Below are 21,833 nucleotides of genomic sequence, written 5' to 3'. Positions count from 1 at the left end.
GCAGAGGCTGAGATGCTCACATTTGCCTTCCTCTCCCAGCAAGTCAACTGCCACGTACAAACCACCCCGACCCCTGCCCCAGCCAGCCCTCAAAATACAAAGGAACAAAGACAGACCACTCAGACACGTATTTAATAACTGTAAAAATCCAAAAGAACCTCAGCGTCAAATCTTGAGGTCACAAGTGAACTGCCCTCGGCGGGCTGCTTGACAAGGCTGGACGTGCTCCCGCCTTCCTCCCGTCCACGGAAGCTGCCTCAGGCAGCCAAGGAACGGGGGAGGTCTGATCACTATGCTGACTTCTGTATTCTCTTAATCTCATTTTATGTACTATGTGTTTAGTTTCAATAAAGCATTTGTACCAATGGCTCTGGAGCTTGGAGGAAGACTAAAGGAATGTGTAGTGATTCTGGGTAAGGTGTGGGCCTACGCAGCAGAGCTCTCCCTGAGGGAGAAAAGAACAAGTCTTTTCTTCCACTGTCAGGACGGTCACAAGTGTCAGTCTTATCCATGGGCCACTAGTGCCGAAAAGACGGACCCCACTCTGTCTCTGGACATGACAGGTTCTTGCTCTCCCTGGGGAATCGGGAGTCTTCTGTGAATGAGCACCGTGACGGCCATTTCTGATCCCTTCATCCAACTGTTGTGAAAGGAGGCAAAGGAGGCCACAGAGCAAGAAATGCTGAGTCTGGCAGACAAGAGAATGGACAGTTCTGCCCTTATTCATGCAAGTCGTTAGTGTACCACTTTTAAACTCCATGATGCTACTTATTTCCCTTCATTGTGTAGTTATATCTAGAATCAATTCTAAACCTCAGTCTCTTATGAAGCTTTAGTTTTCAGGTTGCCTATGAGGTATTTAGTCACACCGATTATGTAAGACAGCTGTCACAGACAATGTGGCTTTGCAAGGGTCCACCTTCTTGTTTATTGGCAATCAGGGAATTAATGCTCTCAAATTGACGCCAGGAGCCTGGACCACCCCCATTTTATAGAAGCCACATAAAGTGCCGCAGGACTCTACAAGAGCTGCCCAGGACCCTCATGGCTATGAGATTTCTATCTGGGTCATGAATCTGTTTCCCGTGAAAGATTCTATACTCCAGCCAAGAGACAATTCTGGTGTAAGTTTTGTTCTCTCAGTACACGATAAAGGAGGCAAAATGATGGGAAGAAAGGATACCAGGGTGGGAATCCAGTTCTGCCTCAAACCAGCTAGGAGACCATAGGCAAGTCATGGAAGGCCTCAGTTTCCCTGTCTACAAGTGTTACATTGGACTGGATGGTCTGGAAGTCCTGTCACAGCCTGAGATTTTGTATGACTGTTAAAATATCTGAATGTCTGAGGTCCTTAAAAAATAGGTATGCCCCTCCCCCCCAATTTAGACTAGATTTGCTGAGTATGGTGTTCCCCTAGTCCCCAATAACACACTGCCTCCTGATCTGCCCTGGCTCCCCAGGGAGGAATGAAAGAAAGGGTTTGTGACACACAAAAGTATAAATGTAGTGACAGCTGACCTTTAGTAGAAATGAGTCTTGCCTTTATACAGCTTTGTATAACAACTAGAAAAGGCTATGTTTTGTCCTCTCCCCACCCCAAGCCTATTCTTTTAAGCATGCAGGTAACTGGCCCCACCTCCTATTTCTCCTTATTCCACCAGGGAACCCTGACTAAGGAACAAAGAAGTCTTACAAAGAGGAGGTCTCAAGTACCAAACGGCAGCCATGTGATGATGGCAGGTAGGTCTGACACTAAAAAGAGGTGTGTCCAACAGAACCCAATTCCATAGGAATCCAAGCTCCAAGGCTGGGAGGCAGCAGGTGTGGAGGACAAGCTCACTGCTGAGAATCGGTCTGCAGGACCCACCGGAGGATGTCGTGGCTGCGCAGGCCCCGGAGCGCGCTGTCGTAGATGGTGTTCACGCTGGTGCAGAGGGGCTGCTGCTGCAGCTCCGTCACCCGACAGGCGACCAGCCCGCCAGCCACACACAGCAGCAGCAGCAGCAGCAGCAGCCTCAGCACAGCCCAGGAGCGAGTGTGTTTCCGGGGTGCTGGCTTCCGGGGCCGAGAGCCGGACTTAGATTCTGGAGGGACAAAGTCACAGAAGGCAAAAAGTCCAGTCAGTTTAAGGACGCACACTCTGCAGTCGATGCTAGTCTCCGTGCACGTCCACTTACACCCCTCTGCTCTGATGAAAACTCCCCCAGCCCTGAGGAGAACACGTTTTCTAGACCATCTGAGCTCTTAAAAACTTTGCTATGCAGACATTGAAACATGAACTCTTTCTCCCTTGGATCTCAGGGAGTAGATTCAAAGCCGGATCTCATTCTGGATGTTTCACTTAGCACACAGTCCCCAGGGTCCTAAGTTCTCCATAACATGCTGATGACCCGGGCCCCTTAGGACCAAGGGGAGGGGCCCATCAGGAGGCATCAAGCGTGGGTAGAGTGCTGCCCATTCGGGGAAACGGGTTCAAAAGTTATGAATATTGTTAATGTTTTTATTATAAAAAGAAAGCCTGCAAGAAAGTATACCATATTGGTAACAGTGATTAATGCTGGGAACAGGGGATTACAGGTGATTGCCATTTTCTGATATATATAAAGAAATTGTCTGCAGTGAATATAATTATTGAAGAAAAAATGGTTTTGAGATTTTTAGGCAAAGTTTTTAAAAACCTGACTGAACACCCACATTCCAAGAACTACATGATCCTGTCATAGGTTTTTCTCACTTAATCCCATCACTAATCTGTAAGGAGGTATGATCCTCATTTACACAAGGCAACAGAAAGGTGGTGAGGTTGGGCGACTTGCTCAAGGCTAGCGGGGGCAAGCAGGGACAGGCCCTGCAGGCCTCCCTCCCCACAGAGCTTCCCTGCTCGGGTTCCTCTCCCTCAGGTGTCCCTTCTGGCCCAGAGGATATACGGTCCTCCCTCATACATCGAGTCACATTGCTACACAAATCCAACGGGACATATTCAGGCAAAACACTAACGTGTTTTATATACGACATGGCTCCACGAATGCAGGCCAAGTGATTCCCCTGGTGTTCACCACACAGAGTGATCGGGTCCAACTGGGAAAGAAAATCACAGGCAGTGCTGGCACCACTGAGACGGCGGCACACACTCAAAAGCTCAGTCCACTTCCTGGATGACGTCAGGGACTTTTAAGAGTAATGTGATCATATGCAATCTTCACCTTTCTGGGTGATTTTAGAATCTAACCCTTACAAAAAGTGCAACTCCCTGTTCTGGAAACGTTCTAAGCTACATCTGACCCAAATACCTGCACATAAGCATGTGACACTGGGGAAACAAACCATTCGGGGCAGTAGGAGGGTCCCCATTCCCCGTAAGTGGACCCTGAGTTCCTCCCAGGCCTTAGAGTATGCTGTACCTGACGAGGTCTGCAAGCTTGTTCGCTCGCTCGCTCGCTCACTCAGCCATGCCTGGAAACCTAAGCCATGTCCCCACCACACCCCTCCTGGAACCCTGCAACTGAGAGAAAAACCTACTCGGGGCCTGATTTGCTTCCTTCTTAGGCTTCTTCTCCTGCTCCCGCTTGGCTGCTTTGAGGGCGTCATACTCTTTCCTCCGGCGCTCCTTCTCTTCCGCCTTCTCCCGCTTCCGCAGTTCCCGCTCCTGAGCCTCCTTAGCTCGCTGCTTGGCCTCCCACTTCTTCTCGGCCTCTATGAGAAAGTATACCCAAAAGTGGCTTCTCTCCCACAAACCTCCAGTGTGCTTTCTCAAGTGATTATGGATTCAGGCTCCCTTCCCTTATGCTGTGGATCACATAAGATACATTAAAAGGCAACAGCTGTCTTTCTGCTCTCTGGGAAGTAAGCCCTCCCTAAAATACAATAAGCTGCTCTCAGGGTTTGCTCAGTGGATTCTTATTCAGGGATTCCTAGCCACAAGCAGCAGAGATTAGGGTGATGTAACAAGGGTGGGGGGCATAAGAAAGGCATGGGTGATGAGTCTGATGCTGCTTTAGAATTAGGTACTAATTCAGAAGACACAGCCACTGACAGCCTTGCACAACTCAACTATGAGGAGAGGAAACAAGGGAGGTGTTGATTCTATGGGAGTCCCATCTTCCCAAGCTTCGGAAAGGAATGTGGCATGGGGAGGGCAGGAAGAAAAAGGGAGCGCTCAGGTTCAAGGTTAGAGAAGATGGAAATGTTTTCCTGAAAAAACAAGACTACTAGTTTGTCAGAGGGTACCCTAGACTTCAACTCAGGAGTCTATGTAACATTCCGATTTATTCCACAGCTCAATGTTTACATACAGCACCCACCTTACAAATTACTGGTTTCTAAAAATGCATTCCCAAATTATTTGGAAGACTGAAGCACATTTTTCCAAAGCCAGAATGCCACAAATGGTGGTTAAATGTCCTTTTAGGGCTCAAAAGCCTATTTGAACTATCATGGAGCTCAATAGTACTATTCTTATCACTGTAGCTTTCCACTGCTTTTCCACATACAAACAAGCTCCAAGTTCCAGCTGAGCACCAAGAATGCCAAGAACACACTCTGCCCAGCCTCGAGAGAACATGTGCCATCCAGAGGCGAAAGCAGCAGTGGTCACAGTAAACATGGGCAGCACAGCGGCCATGCGTGTACAGGGAATGGTCACAACTCAGGGGTTCCAATCTCAGGGGCCGCCTGTAATCAGTACTACACGTGTCCCTCTAACCACGGGAGTCCTCCAGCAAGCGGGCTCAGAAGTCAGCCGGCTCGTCAACAGAGCACCTACTGTGTGCCGGGCCTTGTTCCAAGTGCTCGGATACAGCAGTGAAGAAAAGTCAAGCTCTAGTGCCTAAGTCATCTGCTTTCTACAGAAGGAGACAAACAATAAACAAGTGAACAAATAGGGAAAAAGACAGTGATATGTGCCATAAAGGAAATAACTGAGGATGTGACAGAGAGTGGCAGGTGGGTTGGCTCTTCTCGTTTGAGTGGTTCTGAAAAGGTTAAGGTTAACCTAGGGCAACAGATGAGGACCACATGAAGCCAGCAGGCAGCCAGTAGGCAGCCACGTAAAGACCTGAGGGAAAAGGAAACCAACAAAGCCCTTAAGACGAGACAGTTCTTGGTGTGTTCAAGCAACAACAGAGGATCGTGTGGCTGACGGTAACTGCACTCTCTCCCTGGTGTGTGGAACGAGGCCGGAGAAGCAAGCAGGCCTGGGTCATGGCGGGCCTTGTTGGCCATGTTACTGAGTTTGAATTTCATTCTAAGTTCAGTTGGAAGCCATGAGAGGGTTTTAAGCAAATAGCGGCAGAAGTGATTTGTGTTTTGAAAAGATCTCCCTGGCTGCTGTGTGGAGAAGGCACAAGTATGGAGCCAGGACATGGTGCGAGGAGGTACTGTGGCAGCCCACCGGCTGGAGGCTTGACTGCGGTGGTGGCACTGGAGTTGCCACTGCTGATAGACTAGACATAGTAACAGAGTAACAGAAGAAAGCAATCACGGACATCTTCCCAATTTCAGGCTTGAATAACTAAAGGGATGGTGATTTCCCATTATGGGGGGACACCAGAAGGTGCTGAAGGGGATCTGGTTAGGCATGTTTAATTTGAGATACTTATTAACCCTCCAAGCATACAGAAAGATAAGCAGTTGACTATGACTGTGGGGCTCAGTGGAGAAGCCAGGACTGGAGAGATGCTGCCATCTACCACCACGCTGTTCCCCACTGCTCTGCACGGCTCCTATCCTGGATCCTAGCTCCTCAAGCATGAGGCGGGTGGCCACCTACCTCGGTCTATTTCCAGCCGCCGCTGCCTCTCTCGCTCCTGATCCACCTGCACAGCCTTCATGTGCTGTAACACCTGCAAAGGGAGAGGAGGGTGCTGAGCTACTCAACGCAGTTGTCATCACTGCGGGGAGTCTCAAAAAAGAGACTGTTCTTTTCAGGAGCCCTGATCACCAGAGGCCCTGGAAGCTGTGCAGAGCTAATGAAGTTAACCTTATCCTGTGTCCTCACTGCACCAACCTTAGCCAGAGAAGAGCCATATAAGCCCAGTTCACTAAAGCGGTCAGGAAAGAAGTCTGTGAAACACAGTGCCAACTGGAATCTAGAGAGTCCTGCCATCTACAATCGCTTCATGTAATTCTCCCAGCAACTTTTGTGTTAAACAGGGACAGCACTTCCTCTAAGACACTTTCCTGACCTCTTTTGGCTGCCTCAGGCTCCCCTCCTCCCACTGGTGGGAGTTTTCTTATCCATCTCAATCCTAGACTGTAAGCTCCCTAAGGGTTAGGGACTACTGTCCTTAGCTCTGCAGGTGAGCACAGCATTTAGCTAGTTATAGCACTCAATACAGGTGTGATGAGCAACTGACCGGATGCCCATTGTAAAAATAAGGAAGAAAACCCAGGCTCTGATGTCACATGGCTAGAAAGTAGCACAGCTGAGCGTGTACGTCTGCTGAGTTCCTAGGCCAGAGCTTGTCCCTCTTACGTATAGTGCACAGAGGCAGGAGAGCTGTAAGAGAAAGGCATTTTATGAGCTCAATGAACACTGTTGCTTGACTGCATTAATAAGAGAAGAAAAGCTCAAGTATTCTAAATGAACACAGCAAATTGTCTTAATTTTCTGTTTCGCTACTGCACTAGACAACCTGCAGGACAGACATGTATTCAAATGTAATTATTTTACTTCATGGAAACTTCAGACATGCCCACATCTATCATAAGAGGGACACAGGAGCAGGTCTGCAAAAGCCACTCCCTCCAAGAGCCTGGCTTAAAGCCACAAGGAACCCTGTCCCGAGTAAGCCAGGACCTGCGCCAGCTGGCACCTCTCCAGGGTCAAGCTTACTAAAAAATGGCCGCTCAACAAGGGGCTGCAGGATCTGGAGGAAGGTCAAGCATGATGTGGAGAGGGGGCCCAAGTTCAGAGTCCCTGTCTCACCCTGAACTCTGAATTCTATATAAGCACCAACCATTCAGTTGGCTTTAGGGGGTAAAAACTGGCTAAATAAAGAACCTGGACGTTTAAGAGCCGCCCCTTTTAGCTTGGCTACAATACGTCAGGAGTTAGTTACCTGACAACACAGCCCAGTCCGAAATAGGAGAGGCTCTTCTAGAGCCCCTGGAGGGTCGCTTTTGTCTACCTATCCCCGTCCACAGCAGGTAGTAGGCACCTGGTGATTACTGCTGAACTAACCAATTATTTTTAAAAGGTGTTTTTCTATGTGCCAAGCTGATTAGTTACTATGCACCCACAAGGTCAGAACTGACGAGACCTAAACTAACTCCTGGAGACAAGTGACCTCCTTCTGACTGGCCCACGCCACTCCTGTACGTGCCTAAAGGTGTGCGCAGGAGAGGGCAGCGGTGCCAGAGCGTGGCTTCTCACCACGTCCCCAACGCACCGTGCTCCCCGGAGCTTTGTCTGGAAAATATCTGTGAATACTAAAGACCTTTACACTCAACAAAAGTTATTTTTGTAGGTCAAAAACTGGAATATCAGCAACTTTGGTTTAATATAGTATTAGTTGAATGAATAAATGGATCAGTGAAAGGTGTTGCATACTGAGGGTTTCTCGGGTCAGAGATACAGAAGTAACACCTGCTTCCCAGGTTCATGAGGGTTATGAGATGAAACATGCAAAGCATGCACAACAGAGGAAGAGCAGGCAATGGTAGCTATTGTTAATCTTCAGAAGAGACAACATTCTTAAAGCAGCAAGTTTTCAGAACAGGATTCACTGATCACATGTACTGTTCCCAGCTGAGGGCAAACTGTGGCCTTGGCTTCTTGGATGCACTGATGCTGTGCTTGGTTTCTTGTAACAGTGGGTGACACAGATGATGAGACTATCTAAGAAGCCCTGAGCTAACGATAAGAAAAGAAAGGCCATTACTCCCAAGATTCACACATTTCGCTTACATTAATCTAGCATTTAAAGTTAACTCTTTTGTGTTCACAACGCCCCCTAAACATAGCCAAGTCAGTCATCTGGTGCTCAGCTGAAGCAGCAGCAATCTGTTCTAAAGCTGGAGGGAAGAAATGACTGTAGCTAGAGTTTTTGAGAGATGCGTACAGTGCTGTTCTTAAGAAACAATGCACCTTCAAGGTTATTGGCAGTATTTGCCTTCCAGGCTGCCAGTTAGTTCCTTCCTCCTGTCAGATGACTCAACTGAAGTCAAATGCCAGATGTGCCCAGGATGTGTCTGTTTACAGGTATAAACTTACAAATACTAACAACACCTTTATTATCAAAATTCAATAACTGTGACTCAGAAAGGCTACAGTGCCTAACCCTCTCGCTCCATATAAACAACTGTCAACAGTGCAGTGTTGGATCATGCAAGGTCCTGATTTCTAGGAACAGAAGTACTGCAGTAGAGCAGAAGACAGTATTGTTCTACTGCTTGTAAAGAGAGAAACAAAGGTGCCTTTGCCTGACAGGTTCAGAGTAGACATTTTCAGAGACCTTCGTGCTTTAAAAGACACAGCTATTTGGGGCTTCCCTGGTGGCGCAGTGGTTGAGAATCTGCCTGCTAATGCAGGGGACACGGGTTCAAGCCGTGGTCTGGGAGGATCCCACATGCCACGGAGCAACTAGGCCCGTGAGCCACAACTACTGAGCCTGCACATCTGGAGCCTGTGCTCTGCAACAAGAGAGGCCACGATAGTGAGAGGCCCTCGCTTGCCACAACTAGAGAAAGCCCATGCACAGAAACGAAGACCCAACACAGCAAAACTAAATTAATTAATTAATAAACTCGTACCCCCAACATCTTCTTTAAAAAAAAAAAAGACACAGCTATGGGTGCCCTGGGAGGGGAAAACAAGAGGCGACAGAGGCAAGTCCCAGGGGAACGTATGAAGGAGCCACTGGGGAGCCTCGTGCTTACCTTGTTGGCACACTGCTTACACTGCTTCTCATCCAAGCAATCCCCTGCCACCTTGGCCAGGACAGGATCCAGGGGGTTGTCCTTCAGGTCCAGCCACTTCAGACTCTAAACAGATGGGGCAGAGAGCCTGGTAAGCCCGAGTTCACATAAAGAGCCCCTCAAAGTGGAACAAAACGAGCAGAAAGAAAGCCCTTCTCTGTTCCGGCCGCAGGGAAAGCCATCTGAGGCTGTGACAACAAGGTGGTATTCCTCTCGGCCTCTCTCACAGCCACACTCCCTCAGTCCCCGAGGCCTCTGCCACACCTGGCCATGAAACATTGGGTCATGAATTGTTACCTTGAGTTGAGCAAAGCTGACAGGCAGGGTGACCAGCCTGTTGTTGAGGAGGTCCAGGTGCTGGAGGTTGACCAGGCGGCCAAAGTCTGCTGGCAGCTGCCGCAGTTTGTTCTTACTCAGGTCCAGCTTCACCAGGTGTGTGAGGCCACAGAAATCCGACTAGGACCCAAAGAGAGAACACCTTGGCCTTGGGCTCACACACTGTGATGTAACAGTCCAGGAGGCCCCAAGTCAGAGGCACCTATGCGCAAATACTGACTCTACCTTTTACTAGCTGCTCCAGCTCGAATGAAAATGGAGATAGCAGGCATAGCTCCTGGTGGTGAGCCGTGAGCCGTGTGTGCAGAAGGGCTTAGCCCTTTTTAGTGGTAGCCTGCCTGCAGGCCTATCCTGAAATTATGCCTTATGACACAACTCCCCCAGACAGGAAGGAGAAGCAGCAGGGCTCTAGAAGGAATCATGCTTGCTTGCCAGTCTTACCGGTAGAGCAGTCAGTTTATTGCAGGACAGATCCAGTATGGTGGCCTTTGGGAGGGCAGCCTAGGAAAGGGAATGAGAACAAAATGTCAGATCAACACATGGAACAATTCAGTGACATCTGCTAATGAAGCATTTTCCACAGAAAGTTCCCATGATTAGAAAAGGCCTTTAACATGGACATATATGCACTACCAAATGTAAAATAGCTAGCTAGTGGGAAGCAGCTGCATAGCACAGGGAGATCAGCTCAGTGCTGTGTGACCACCTAGAGGGGTGGGATAGGGAGGATGGCAGGGAGATGCAAGAGGGAGGAGATTTGGGGATATATGTATACGTATAGCTGATTCACTTTGTTATAAAGCAGAAACTAACACACCATTGTAAAGCAATTATACTCCAATAAAGATGTTAAAAAAATTTTTTTCAACAAAGGAAAAAAAAAAGGCCTTTAAAAACAAAAAATAGCACTGAAGTATAATGTTCCTGGAGACACGAAAGGAAAAATGAGCCAGTCACCCACGACCTAGAGAAGAATGCACAGTAGGGATGTGGCTGGGGAACATCCAAGGAAAAAAGACCAGATTCTCAGAAATTCTCCACAGCACTTTTAAGATTCTCTCTAGCACTGCTCCTTATTAGGTTTCAGGGCAGGGACTGTGTCTAATATAGCTCTGTGATTTCCATATTCTCCAGTTCAGGGTCTGCCAGGCACTCAATATACCCGTTGGCTGATTCGTACCTGAATGAATGAGTAAGTGAGTGAATGCAGAGTGAAATCAAGGCCCTCACAACCCAGCTCCGTTTTCCCATGGGGTTTGGGATGGAGAGGCTCAGCAAAACTGACCCTTCCGTTCTCCCAGGGGCAATGCTGCCCCAACCGGAGGCCTGGAGTGAAAGGTTTCGGACAGCAGTTCTAGGGCTGTGCTGAAACATGGGGCGGGGAAGAAGGCAAATATCAGTTAAGGACACTGGGCCAACGTGGACTTTCCAAATGTCAAAGTCCCAAGCATGAAGTTTGACCACCTAAAGAAGTCTGAGATATCACAGTGGGAAGTACACCGTGGTAATAGTTACATGCATCAACATTTGCTACCTGCCAAGTATTTTACATTACAGTCTTATTTAATCCTCCCAACAACCCTATGCGACGGGAATAATTATCACCATTTTATACATGAGGAAATCTAGGCTTAAAGGATAACTAAGCTTGCCAAGGGCACTCAGCTATTAAGCAATGAAGCTGATATATGAACTGGGAATCCCATTCTAACCTCCATACTACACAGCCAAGGCAGAGAGAAGACTGGGCCAAGTGCCAAACGCAAATATAATTCGTTAAAGGCAGTGAGGAAAGTGCAGGTCATCCAAAGGGAGGCTACTGTGGGGGATGCGGGTGGGGAACCAGGTGGGCAAAGCAGGGATGTACCATCTAACTCCACTTTGGCAACAAACTAGTCTTGTAACGTCCCTGGGGCCTCAGGCTTGTTTCCCCGGTTGGGGGTACGGGAGTAGGCGGGTGGAGGGGTGGGCCACGATGGTGCGGATTCCCACCAGTTTCAGAGTTGGGAAGAGACTTTGCCAACCAAGCAGTGAGATGTCACATTCTTCAAGGAAGCATGCCTCAGGGCTGGGGCAGCCAGCTGGGATTTCTGGCTTCCAAGAAAAGCCAGGTCTGGGCCACACCCAGGTCTAACCGGAGGCCTACTTGCACCAAGTCATTCATTCATCTGTTCATTCATTCTCCGAATACATCCAGCAATCGCGCTCTGAGGGCTCCTACTTTGGGTCGGGCAAGGAGCTGAGCGCTGCGAAAGCCCCTGAAATGGGGGGGGGGGGGAGATTCACTCCTGACCCGTAAAAAGCCCATAGCCAGACAAGCAGCTCCTTCCCATCTTCTGGAACTGTGCCAAAGTGACACGTGTACATCCCAGGAAGAAAACTGGGGCCGGACGCGGCCTCCCCCGGGGAGTTAGTCCCACTCCCCCCACCTCATTTTAAGCCATGGAGACTGAGGCATGCGAAAGAAGGCGACCAACGCAGGGGCCAGCGCCAGTCGCGGGTGGGCGCCTGGGCCTCGCGGGACTGTACTGACCAACTCCTTGACCGGGACCTCATTCAGGTCGCTGAGGCTCAGATCCAGCTCGTGGCCGTCCAGCTTGTCGCGGAGGTTCCCGCCCTTGCTACCGGCCTTGGTCATGGTGACGCCGGCTGAACGAGTCCCGGCTCCGACGGGCAAGAGAAGGGCTGAGAAGCCGCTCGTCGCACCCAACCTACAAAGCCTGCGTCCCCGGCCGCCGCAGGTGCGAGACCGCCGCCGCCCGTCCGCCCGCCAGCCGCCCTCTGAGCCCTGCACCCCGTTCCCACCGGTGCAGCCACGACGACGACCACTTCCGTGTCCACGTCACCTTCCGCGGCCACTGAGACGGGCTGGGCCAGAGCGGCCTGAGCGTGTGCGGGAGCGCCCTCTGTCGCCCGCCACCGCCGGGAGCGTGAGGTTCCGGCTCCGAGTTCAGTCGCCAGCCGAGCTGCTGTGTTCCCTGGTGCTGGGAGAGCACGCCCGCGGGCAGTCGTCGCTTGCAGCGCCAGGAGGCGAAAAGACTGGGGGCCAGAAGACCTGGGCTCCATCCAAAACTGACCTCATCAGATCTCCCCCATCCCCCTGGATTAGCAGCCGAAACGGGGTGTCCTTCAAAATTGCTCTCTGTCCTCTAACAATCCCCAAACCATCATGATCCGGAAAACTTTGCCTCTCTCTCTCTCATCTCCTCCTCACTGCCCCAAGCCCTGGTCCGGGCGACCATCAGCTTGAGCTTGGATTACTATTCTGAGTCTCTCTCCCTTCCCTCCACCTCCACCCAGCTGCCCAGATGATCTTTCTAAAAATCTAGCCAAGTCTCTCCTCTGCTTAAAACCCTTCAAATAACTACCTGTAGGGTATGGACCACTCTCTTTTCTACACTGAGCCCTGCGTACTCCTGCAGCCTCCTGACCAGCCCCTGCCTGGGATGCTGTGGAGGCTTCCAGTAGGTGGCCTCCAAACCTTTCCCTCTCCTGAAATGGCCCTGCCTTCTCCACTCACCTTCTCTGCCTAGCTAATTACTAGTCCTTCAGGAAAACTTCCCTGAGGTTTATGAATCCTTAAGCAATCACCATGCTTCATCTATGGGTACAGGAGAAATACGCATAACAATGGTACCTGGCTGATAGAGTCTGGGGAGGATGGAAGGAGTAAAACACATGAAGAGCTTACAGCAGTGTCTGGCACTTAGTAAGTACCCAATAAATACTAGCTATCACTTATAATCCACCTTGTGTTATACTTACCTTTATGTCTCTTTCCTCCATTCTACGTTGTGATGGCAGAGATTTCGTTTTTGTATCCCCAGAATCTGATGCAGGGTAGTTGCTCATTCAGGGGTCTGTTGAATGAATGAATGAGGCACTTTACCCACTCCAAGCTTCAGTTTGCTTATCTTTGAAATGGGGATATTAAAACTTCTCTCAGAGGGGAATTATGAAGACCAAAAGAAGTCAGTGCCATGGCCTACTCATTTAACAAATCATTGTGTGCACCCCTCCCCATCCCCAGCAAGGCACTGTGCTCTAGGCTTCTGGGAAATAGACAAGAGCAATTGGGTAACAATACATTAGCACTTGGCAATCTCTAAAGCCCTTGAGCATCCTTTTTTTTTTAACATCTTTATTGGAGTATAATTGCTTTACAGTGGTGTGTTAGTTTCTGCTTTATAACAAAGTGAATCAGCTATACATATACACCAGTCTTATTCTGATGATGTATTGATACATGAAGAAACTATGAAGCACATTTTTTTGTTATCTCTCTTTTATGAAGGAAGAAACTCAGGGAGAAGTAAACATGACCTTAGTCACACAGCTGGTTGAGGGGAAGACCCAAATTTTTTATTCCAAATCCCGTTTCTTTTCACTACACCCTATTTCCCTACCCCCACCCCAGCAACCTACACACATAATTATTATAGAAGGTAGAAAGAATAAGGGTCCTAACACATACAGAGAAAATCTGCGTGTGAATGTGCAGGGCTGTGCGGGTGTACATTTGAGTGTGATAACACCAGACTAACATATGTAAGAGCGTCCTGTGTGCCTAGGACTGTGACTTACGTATATTATTTCTTTTAACTCATAACAGCCAGATATAAAAGGCAGATATTATTTCAGTTTTAGAAGGGAAGTAATTAAGGCTCAGAGAAGTCAACTATTTATCTCTTTAAGGACAGTCACAGCAAGTGAGTGTATTTGGAAGAAGGTGGGTCATACCCAGCATGGCAGGGAGGAGGAGCCTGGGAAGAAGGAAGAAATCAGAAAAGGCTCCATGGAGGAAGTGGCATTTAAGTTGGGCTTTGAAGAATGGGTCAGACGGAGCTTCCCTGGTGGCGCAGTGGTTGGGAGTCTGCCTGCCGGTGCAGGGGACACGGGTTCGTGCCCTGGTCTGGGAGGATCCCACATGCCACGGAGCGACTGGGCCTGTGAGCCACAGCTGCTGAGCCTGCGCGTCTGGAGCCTGTGCTCCGCAGTGAGAGGCCCGTGCACCGCGGTGAAGAGTGGCCCCCGCTGGCTGCAACTGGAGAAAGCCCTCGCACAGAAACGAAGACCCGACACGTCAAAAATTAATAAATAAATAAATTAAAAAAAAAAAAAGAATGGGTCAGATTCAGACAGGCAGAGATGCAGCCCAGGGAAGCAGGGCAGCAGAGTGAGGAATTGACAGCAGCTCTTCACTTTGAGAAAGATTTTTTCACTCCCTGAGGCTGGAAAACTACAGCTTCATGAGAAAGTGAAGCCTGTTATCTGTTGACAGCTTTTTGCTCAGGAACGATAGACTAGCCCTGCGCTGCGGCTCCTCAAACAAAGTGCCACCTCGTGTCAGGATAGTGAGGTTGTCTGAGCAGCTGCCGAAGAGGACACAGGTAGCACAGCCCTTGAGAAGACAAAGCTCAGGACCAGGACAGGAGGCAGCAGCTTCCTGGGAAAACCTTGGGCATCAGGCCAGCGCTGCCACTGCTAGGTCCAGTGCGATCCTGGCAGGTTGATCCAGCACTCCAAGCTTCTGTTTCGCCTTCTGTCGAACGGGGATAATAAAATGGGAAAGTGTGTCAAGGACCCACGGAGAGATGCATGCAGGAAAGAGCTGAATGGTACCATGCAGTGACGTCAACCTTTCTGAGGGCAGCTGGCCCCTTTCATGCTTCAACCCACAGCCAGAGGTGGACTGAAAAAAAGTCAGATTCAGAGAGCCCTTGAAAAAGGCCCCAAAGAGCTTTTTAAGGCACATGATCTCTGTATATATAGCTTACTTATTTACATAGATTTGCTTTAAATACTTCCACATGTAGAGAGATAAACCATGTTCCTATAAATGAGTCCGTCCCAAAGTGAACTTCAAATTTAAAGTAATTGCAATTAGAAATCCCAAAAAGATTTTTTATTTATTTATTTTTTGCGGTACACGGGCCTCTCACTGTTGTGGCCTCTCCCGTTGCGGAGCACAGGCTCCAGACGCGCAGGCTCAGCGGCCATGGCTCATGGGCCCAGCCGCTCCACAGTATGTGGGATCTTCCCGGACCGGGGCACAAATCCGTGTCCCCTGCATCGGCAGGCGGACTCTCAACCACTGCGCCACCAGGGAAGCCCCCCAAAAGATTTTTGTTTTGTTTTTAGAACTAGGTAAAAGATTTTTGTTTTGTTTTTAGAACTAGGTAAAAATGCATATAAGATGGAAAAAATCTAATTCATATGGCAGGGTAAGTGTTTGAGAATTGCCAAGAACACTTAATGAAATTAAAAAAATAGCCATGAGGGGGGCTATTGTCACCATGAGTATAGCATTGTCATGGGCACTCATCAATGGAAAAACATAGAGAGTGTGGAAACAGATACAAACATACAGGAGTCCTTAATATATAATTAACATTGTATTTAAAGTCAAATCCATCAAAAGGGGAGTAGTTGAACAAATTAGAATGTATTTACACAATGGAACCTCACTGTGGAACATTATGCAGCCATTAAAGAGAATTCATAGAGCTACATGTATTGACCTGGAAAAAAAATGTTTGTTGATATGCTCAAGCAAAAAATGCAAGTCACTGAGTAAGATGCATGGCATGATCTCAGTTTTAAAAAATTTAAAACTTTGACCTTATTTCAGACTTAAAAGTTGCAAGGATAGAAGGAAGAATTCCTGGATACCCTTCACCCAAATTTCCCAACTGTTAACACTTTACTACAGAAATATACACATATTTCTGAACTATTTAAGAGTATGTTGCAGACATGATATCCCTTCATCCATAAATACAACAGTGTGTCTCTCCCAAGTACAAATAAAACTCTTATATAACCGCAGGATAGTTATAAAAATCAACAGGTTAATACTGATCAATACTATTATCAATCTATGGACCTTATTCAGATTTCATAAATTTTCCAGGATGATTTCATTTTTTGGAAAAAATACATAAAGGGAGAGGTGAAGAAACATTTACATATGTCTACACGTGTAAAAGAGCTTGGGAAGGGTATGGAATACACACACTTTTAATCCTGCTTACCTTGAACATCGGTTACAAGGCACATGTATTATAATTTTGTAATAAATTATAATGTAGAAAAGTTTAATATAAATAAATAAACAATGAATGAATGAATGAATAAAATCACCGTAGGTTGGAGATAACTTGAGATCAAGTCCTGGTTCTGCCAACTTTGGACACATCACAGAATCTCTCCAATCCTGGATTTCCTCAATCATAAATTTCCACCTATAGAGGAAGCTATATTTTGAATAAGGATTAAATGGGAAAAAATACACAAAGTTCTCAGTCCCTAGAAGGCACTTTAAAAAATAATTCCTGTAAAACCAACCAACCCTTGTATGTTTCCACCTCCTCCTCTTTGTTCATGCCATTCAGCTTAGAATGCCCTTTCCTCCCTCTCCACTGTCACCATCCTTTTCATCCTTCAAGGTGCAGTCTAGATGCCACCTCCTCCAGAAATACTTGCCTGATCACCCTGACCAAAAGTGAGCTCTTTCCACCGATGCCCTATGGCTATCCCACGTCCTGGTTGCATTCGAATTGTTGGCAGGGATAACAATGATCGAACCCCAGGGAGTTTGCTGGGGAGCTCAAGAGAAAGGCTCTCCTTGCTAATCAAAGGCTGCTATGCTTCTCTGCTGATTCTGTCTGTGTGTGATGCCTGGAACTGCCATGGTGAGACCATCAGGGAAGAAGACATTGTCTGTACGTTGAAAGTGGCAGAGTGGCAAGACGGATTAGCTTAGGTCATGGTACGAGCATCTGGAAGCATCCTGACATACTGCCTAGGCCTTGAAAGGCCTCACTTATTAGTCATAGGGTTTGAATACCACCAAATGGAGATTCTTTTTCTATTTATACCTCCAACAAATATGTAGTAGGCATCCTAAGAATATAACTTGTTTGAGTCATTCATTTGACTCAAATCTCCCAAAATATATTGAGTACCTACCACATACCACCTGCCAGCTAAGGACATGCTGGAAATAAAATCCGTAATCATTATACACTTTGCCTGCCTCTCTCATAAGGCCCCGCCTTGCCTCCCACTACTCCCAAAAAAGCACTCCCATAACAATACTAGTAACTTCCAGAATGTATGTGCTCCCCGCCTTCATGTATGCTTTCTCCACACTCCCATTTATATACTCTCCCCCTATAAACATCCCATTGGCCGTCCACAGTTTCGCCTCCCAATCCTATCTGGGGTGGGCTGCATAATGGCTCCCAAAGTTAGCCACGTCCTAATCCCTGGAACCAGTGAATGTGTTACCTTATATGGCAAAAGGGACTTTTCAGATGTAACCAAATTAAAGATCTTGCTATGGAGAGATTTTTTAGGATTAACCATGTGGGCCCGAAATGTAATCACAAGTGTCCTTATAAGAAAGGCAGAGGGAGACTGGACATAGAAGAGGAGGAGGCAATGTGACCAAGGAGGCAGAGATGCGTGTGATGCCTGGAGCCACCAGAAGCTGGAAGCAACAAGAAACAGTTCTCTCCAGAGCCTCTGGAAAGCACTAGCCCTGCAAACACCTTGATTTTAGTCCCACAAGACTCAGTTCAGACTTTTGGCCTCCAGAGCTGTAAGAGAATAAATTTCTGTTGTTTTAAACCATTAAACTTGTGTAATTTATTCCAGCAGTGTTAGGAAACTAATACACTACTCACTCAGCTCAGACCTCTAAGAGACCTTCGGTGATACACCTGGGGTAGGTGCCTGTCCCCTGTCTCCCTTCTCCCATGGCACTGGCCACACCACATGCCACCATCAGTCTCAGGGTTGGTGTTCTCTACTAGACAGTGAGCTCCCTGAGAGCAGACACCTGTCTTCTTTTTTTTAAATTTATTTATTCATTTATTTAATTTTTGGCTGCATTGGGTCTTCGCTGCTGCACGCGGGCTTTCTAGGTACAGTGAACGGTGTCTACTCTTTTTTTTTTTTTTTTTTGCGGTACGCGGGCCTCTCACTGCTGCGGCCTCTCCCGTTGCGGAGCACAGGGTCCGGACGCACAGGCTCGGCGGCCATGGCTCACGGGCCCAGCCGCTCCGCGGCATGTGGGATCCTCCCGGACCGGGGCACGAACCCGTGTGCCCTGCATCGGCAGGTGGACTCCCAACCACTGAGCCGCCAGGGAAGCCCCGGGGGCTACTCTTTGTTGCAGGGCGCAGGCTTCTCATTGTGGTGGCTTCTCTTGTTGCAGAGCACAGGCTCTAGGCACGCGGGCTTCAGTAGTTGTGACTCGCGGCTCTAGAGCACAGGCTCAGTAGTTGTGGCGCACGGGCTTAGCTGCTCCGCGGCATGTGGAATCTTCCCGGACCAGGGCTCGAACCCGTGTCCCCTGCATTGGCAGGCAGATTCTTAACCACTGCGCCACCAGGGAAGCCCCACCTGTCTTATTCATATCTGCAGCCTGAGAGCCCAGCCTTGTGCCTGGTACCTAGTGGGCACTCAGGGAATGTCTGTTGAACCAATGATTGAGTAAAGGAAGATAAATTAGATTTGGTCTGATAACACTGGGTCTAATTCAAGTCTTGACAGATGACTTTAGCTCTTGACTTTGACCCAAGAAAAGTTTAAAATTACATCGTCTAAAGAAAGATTTTCGTACCACACTCTTTATGAAAGCAAGGCTTTTGCAACTTTTGGCAGCCGCTGGGATTGCAGTTTCTTTAGTTTTTTCAATTTTGAGTTGTCAGCAAGAAAATACTGATTGTTTAAGATCATGACTGTCTGTGTCTGCCATCATCAGTTGTGGTCAAATAATTTTACTTTACACAGCAGTTCAGAACGAGTTCCTTATTTTCACTTTCAGCTAGAAAATCAGAAACATCGTTTTTAGAACAATTTTTATCAGCCCTGTTTTTTTGTTTGCTTTGTTTTGTTTTTGATACTGGCTACTGGATCTGATCGGTAGAGTATAGGCATCATGTATCAAGTCACTGTCATCTCTTCTTTCAAAATTAAAAGTCCCTCCCTCATCCTCCTTTTTCTTCTTTATGTAAAAGTCCCTCCCTCATCTTCCTTTTTCTTCTTTATGTGGCTGCCAGCAGTGTCTTTTTTCCCACCTTTCCTTCATGACTACTGCATCTCTTATTAGACAGCTCCCTTCTCAGACTTACAGAGAAGAAATTTCTTTGAGAGAGACATTTTTCATATACTACTTGGAAACAGTCATTTACAACAGAGAGCTTTGAAAAATTACACCAGAGAAAAGAACTTTGCTCAGGGTCATTGAGAGGAAAGGCAGCAGAGCTGGATTCTTCCCAGACCTGACTCCGAGGCCGATTGCAGGCCTATGTAACCCCTTGGCACCCACTGAAAACCTCATGAAACATGCTAGTCTCTGTAAATGATCAATGCCACTAGTCAGGAGGCCTCCCTTGGGCTGTTAATAAAAAAATTTATTAAGAGAAAACATGTACACCATCTTAGGAAAATAAAACAAGAAAAAGGCTTTTTAACAAAAAGTAGTAGTACGTTCACATTGTTTGTAACCATCACCACCACCCATCTCCAGAACTTTTCCATTTTCCCAAACTAAAATCCTGGACCCTACAACAAGTCCCTATTCCCCTTCCCTGCAGCCCCTGGCAACCATCATTCTACTTCCTGTATCTATGAATTTGACTACTGTAGACTCCTCATATAAGTGAAATCATATAGTATTTGTCCTTCTCATACTTAGCATACCTTAAATATTGCTACAAGGTTGACCCTTGTAGCGTAAGTCAGAATTTCCTTCCTTTATAAGGCTGAATAATATTCTGTTGTATACACCACATCTTGTTCATCCGTCCATCCATCCACGGACATTTGGGTTGTTTCTGCCTTTGGCTATTGTGAATAATGCTTCAATGAACATTGATGTACAAATGTCTACTCAAGTCCCTACTTTCAATTCTTTTGGGTGCATACCCAGAAGTGGAATTGTTGGATCATGTGGTAATTATTCTTAATTTTTTTAAGAACTGCCATACTGTTTTCCACAGCCGCTGCACCATTTTACATTCCCCCCAGCAATGCACAAGTGTTCCAATTTCCCCACATCTTCGCCAACACTTACTGTTCTCTGTTTTTTTGATAGTAGCCATCCTAAAGCATGTGAGGTAGTAACTTATTGTGGTTTTGATTTGTATTTCCCTGATGACCAGTGATGTTGAGCACCTTTTCATGTGTCTGTGGGCCATTCATACATCTTCTTTGGAGAAATGTCTCTTCAAGTCCAAAGGGAATCCTTTCCAACCCCAGCCCGGCAAGTCATGCAAGTCATGTGCAGCACAAGCAGATATGCTCGGATCAGGCAGGAAGCCCCTTGGGGAGCTATGAGGAACTGAGTTGGTTGACGGATGAGGGAGGAAAGTTGGAGGGCATGGACGGCCAATGTGCCCAGCTACCTACTCCCTCAAAGTGACCCAAGAATTCTGGTCACCATGATCTGCTACCTGGACTCAGGAACTCTCACATCAGGCATTTCCATTTTTCTTTCCCCCCAGCCCTCCCCACCTTCCTTGAAACCAGTGCCTACCACAGCTCTCAAGGCTTTGCAGAGATGAAAAGTAATTCTTCCTCCTAAAAAAAAAAAAAAAAAGGTTTGCAATACCTAACGCAGAGGAAGGTCTCAGAGTGTAGACACAGGAGGAAGAAGAGGATGGAAAAAGAAACTACCCATCACTGAAAACTGGTCGAGTACCAGTTCTGTGCTACTGTACTCAGTGATTACCCCAGCCCTCTGTGTGAGGCTAGTATTAGTCCCATTTTAAAGATGACTGAGGCTGGAAAGGCCCCGTGACTTGCCCAAAGCCACAAACTGAGTATAGACAGAGCCTTGGCTTGTGTTTACTGAGCCCACCTTGACCTTGGACAAGTAGCTGAACCGCTTTGGGTCTCAATTTCTTTATCCATAAAAACAAAGACACATTCCAAGGCATGCTTGTTCCTTGCAGGTTGATTGTGAGGGCAGAGATAACATCCTTGAAGAGCCTGGCATGAAGAGCCTGGCATGGGGGAGATATCTTGAAACTGGTGGCTGTGATTCCACGACATCTATGTCTGGGAAGTCAGGAAAGCCCAGTGTGTGGAAAGCTGAGTCTGGAGCAAAGTTCAGGGAGGGACTCATCCCACCCTTCCCCCTCCAGGATCCTCAAACTAGCAAAGAAAGTGCAAGGGCCTGCAAGCTCAGTATCCACTCCTCACTTCACAGGCCCAGAGAGGAGAAATGACTTACCCAGGGTCACCCAGCAAGCTAGTAGCAGAGTCTGCCAAGCAGGGCTTGGTACCCAGACCTGGGATACTCCCTAGCGCCCCACATTCCCTGGGCTGGGTTATCAGAGTCTGTGAGCTAGTCTATAAGGAAGGCAGGCCCTTGCAAGCCCATCCCCACACAACTGAAGTGTGGGGACCCTCCCCAGGAGCCAGGGTTTCAGAGGGATCGAGGTCACTCTCAGGCTCATGAAGAGGAGCGGCGTTGTCTCCTTCTCACAACCTCGGTTGAGCCAAAATTCCCAGATAAAGGCGGAGATCTTCTCAGGCCAAGCCCCGCCCTCAGCCACCCCTTCTTC

At 47.7% G+C, this 21,833-nt stretch overlaps 1 protein-coding gene across 1 annotated transcript; it reads right to left on the bottom strand.

The window, feature by feature from the left end:
* Nucleotides 1-113: 113 nt before the first annotated feature.
* LRRC59 (leucine rich repeat containing 59) lies at nt 114-12,087 on the bottom strand. The gene is made up of 7 exons (XM_079904552.1): nt 11,786-12,087; nt 9,694-9,753; nt 9,214-9,372; nt 8,878-8,982; nt 5,768-5,840; nt 3,520-3,693; nt 114-2,084 (listed from the first exon to the last, which is right to left on the bottom strand). Exons 1-7 carry the CDS (start codon nt 11,888-11,890, stop codon nt 1,837-1,839), a joined length of 924 nt encoding a protein of 307 aa, XP_079760678.1. The 5' UTR covers nt 11,891-12,087; the 3' UTR covers nt 114-1,836.
* Between the last annotated feature and the right edge of the window lie 9,746 nt (nt 12,088-21,833).

The sequence above is a fragment of the Stenella coeruleoalba genome (assembly GCF_951394435.1).
Source record: "Stenella coeruleoalba genome assembly, chromosome: 19".
Taxonomy (NCBI): Eukaryota; Metazoa; Chordata; class Mammalia; order Artiodactyla; family Delphinidae; genus Stenella; species Stenella coeruleoalba.
The sequence above is the reverse complement of the archived record's forward strand: the minus strand, read 5'-3'. Positions and strand labels throughout refer to the sequence as shown.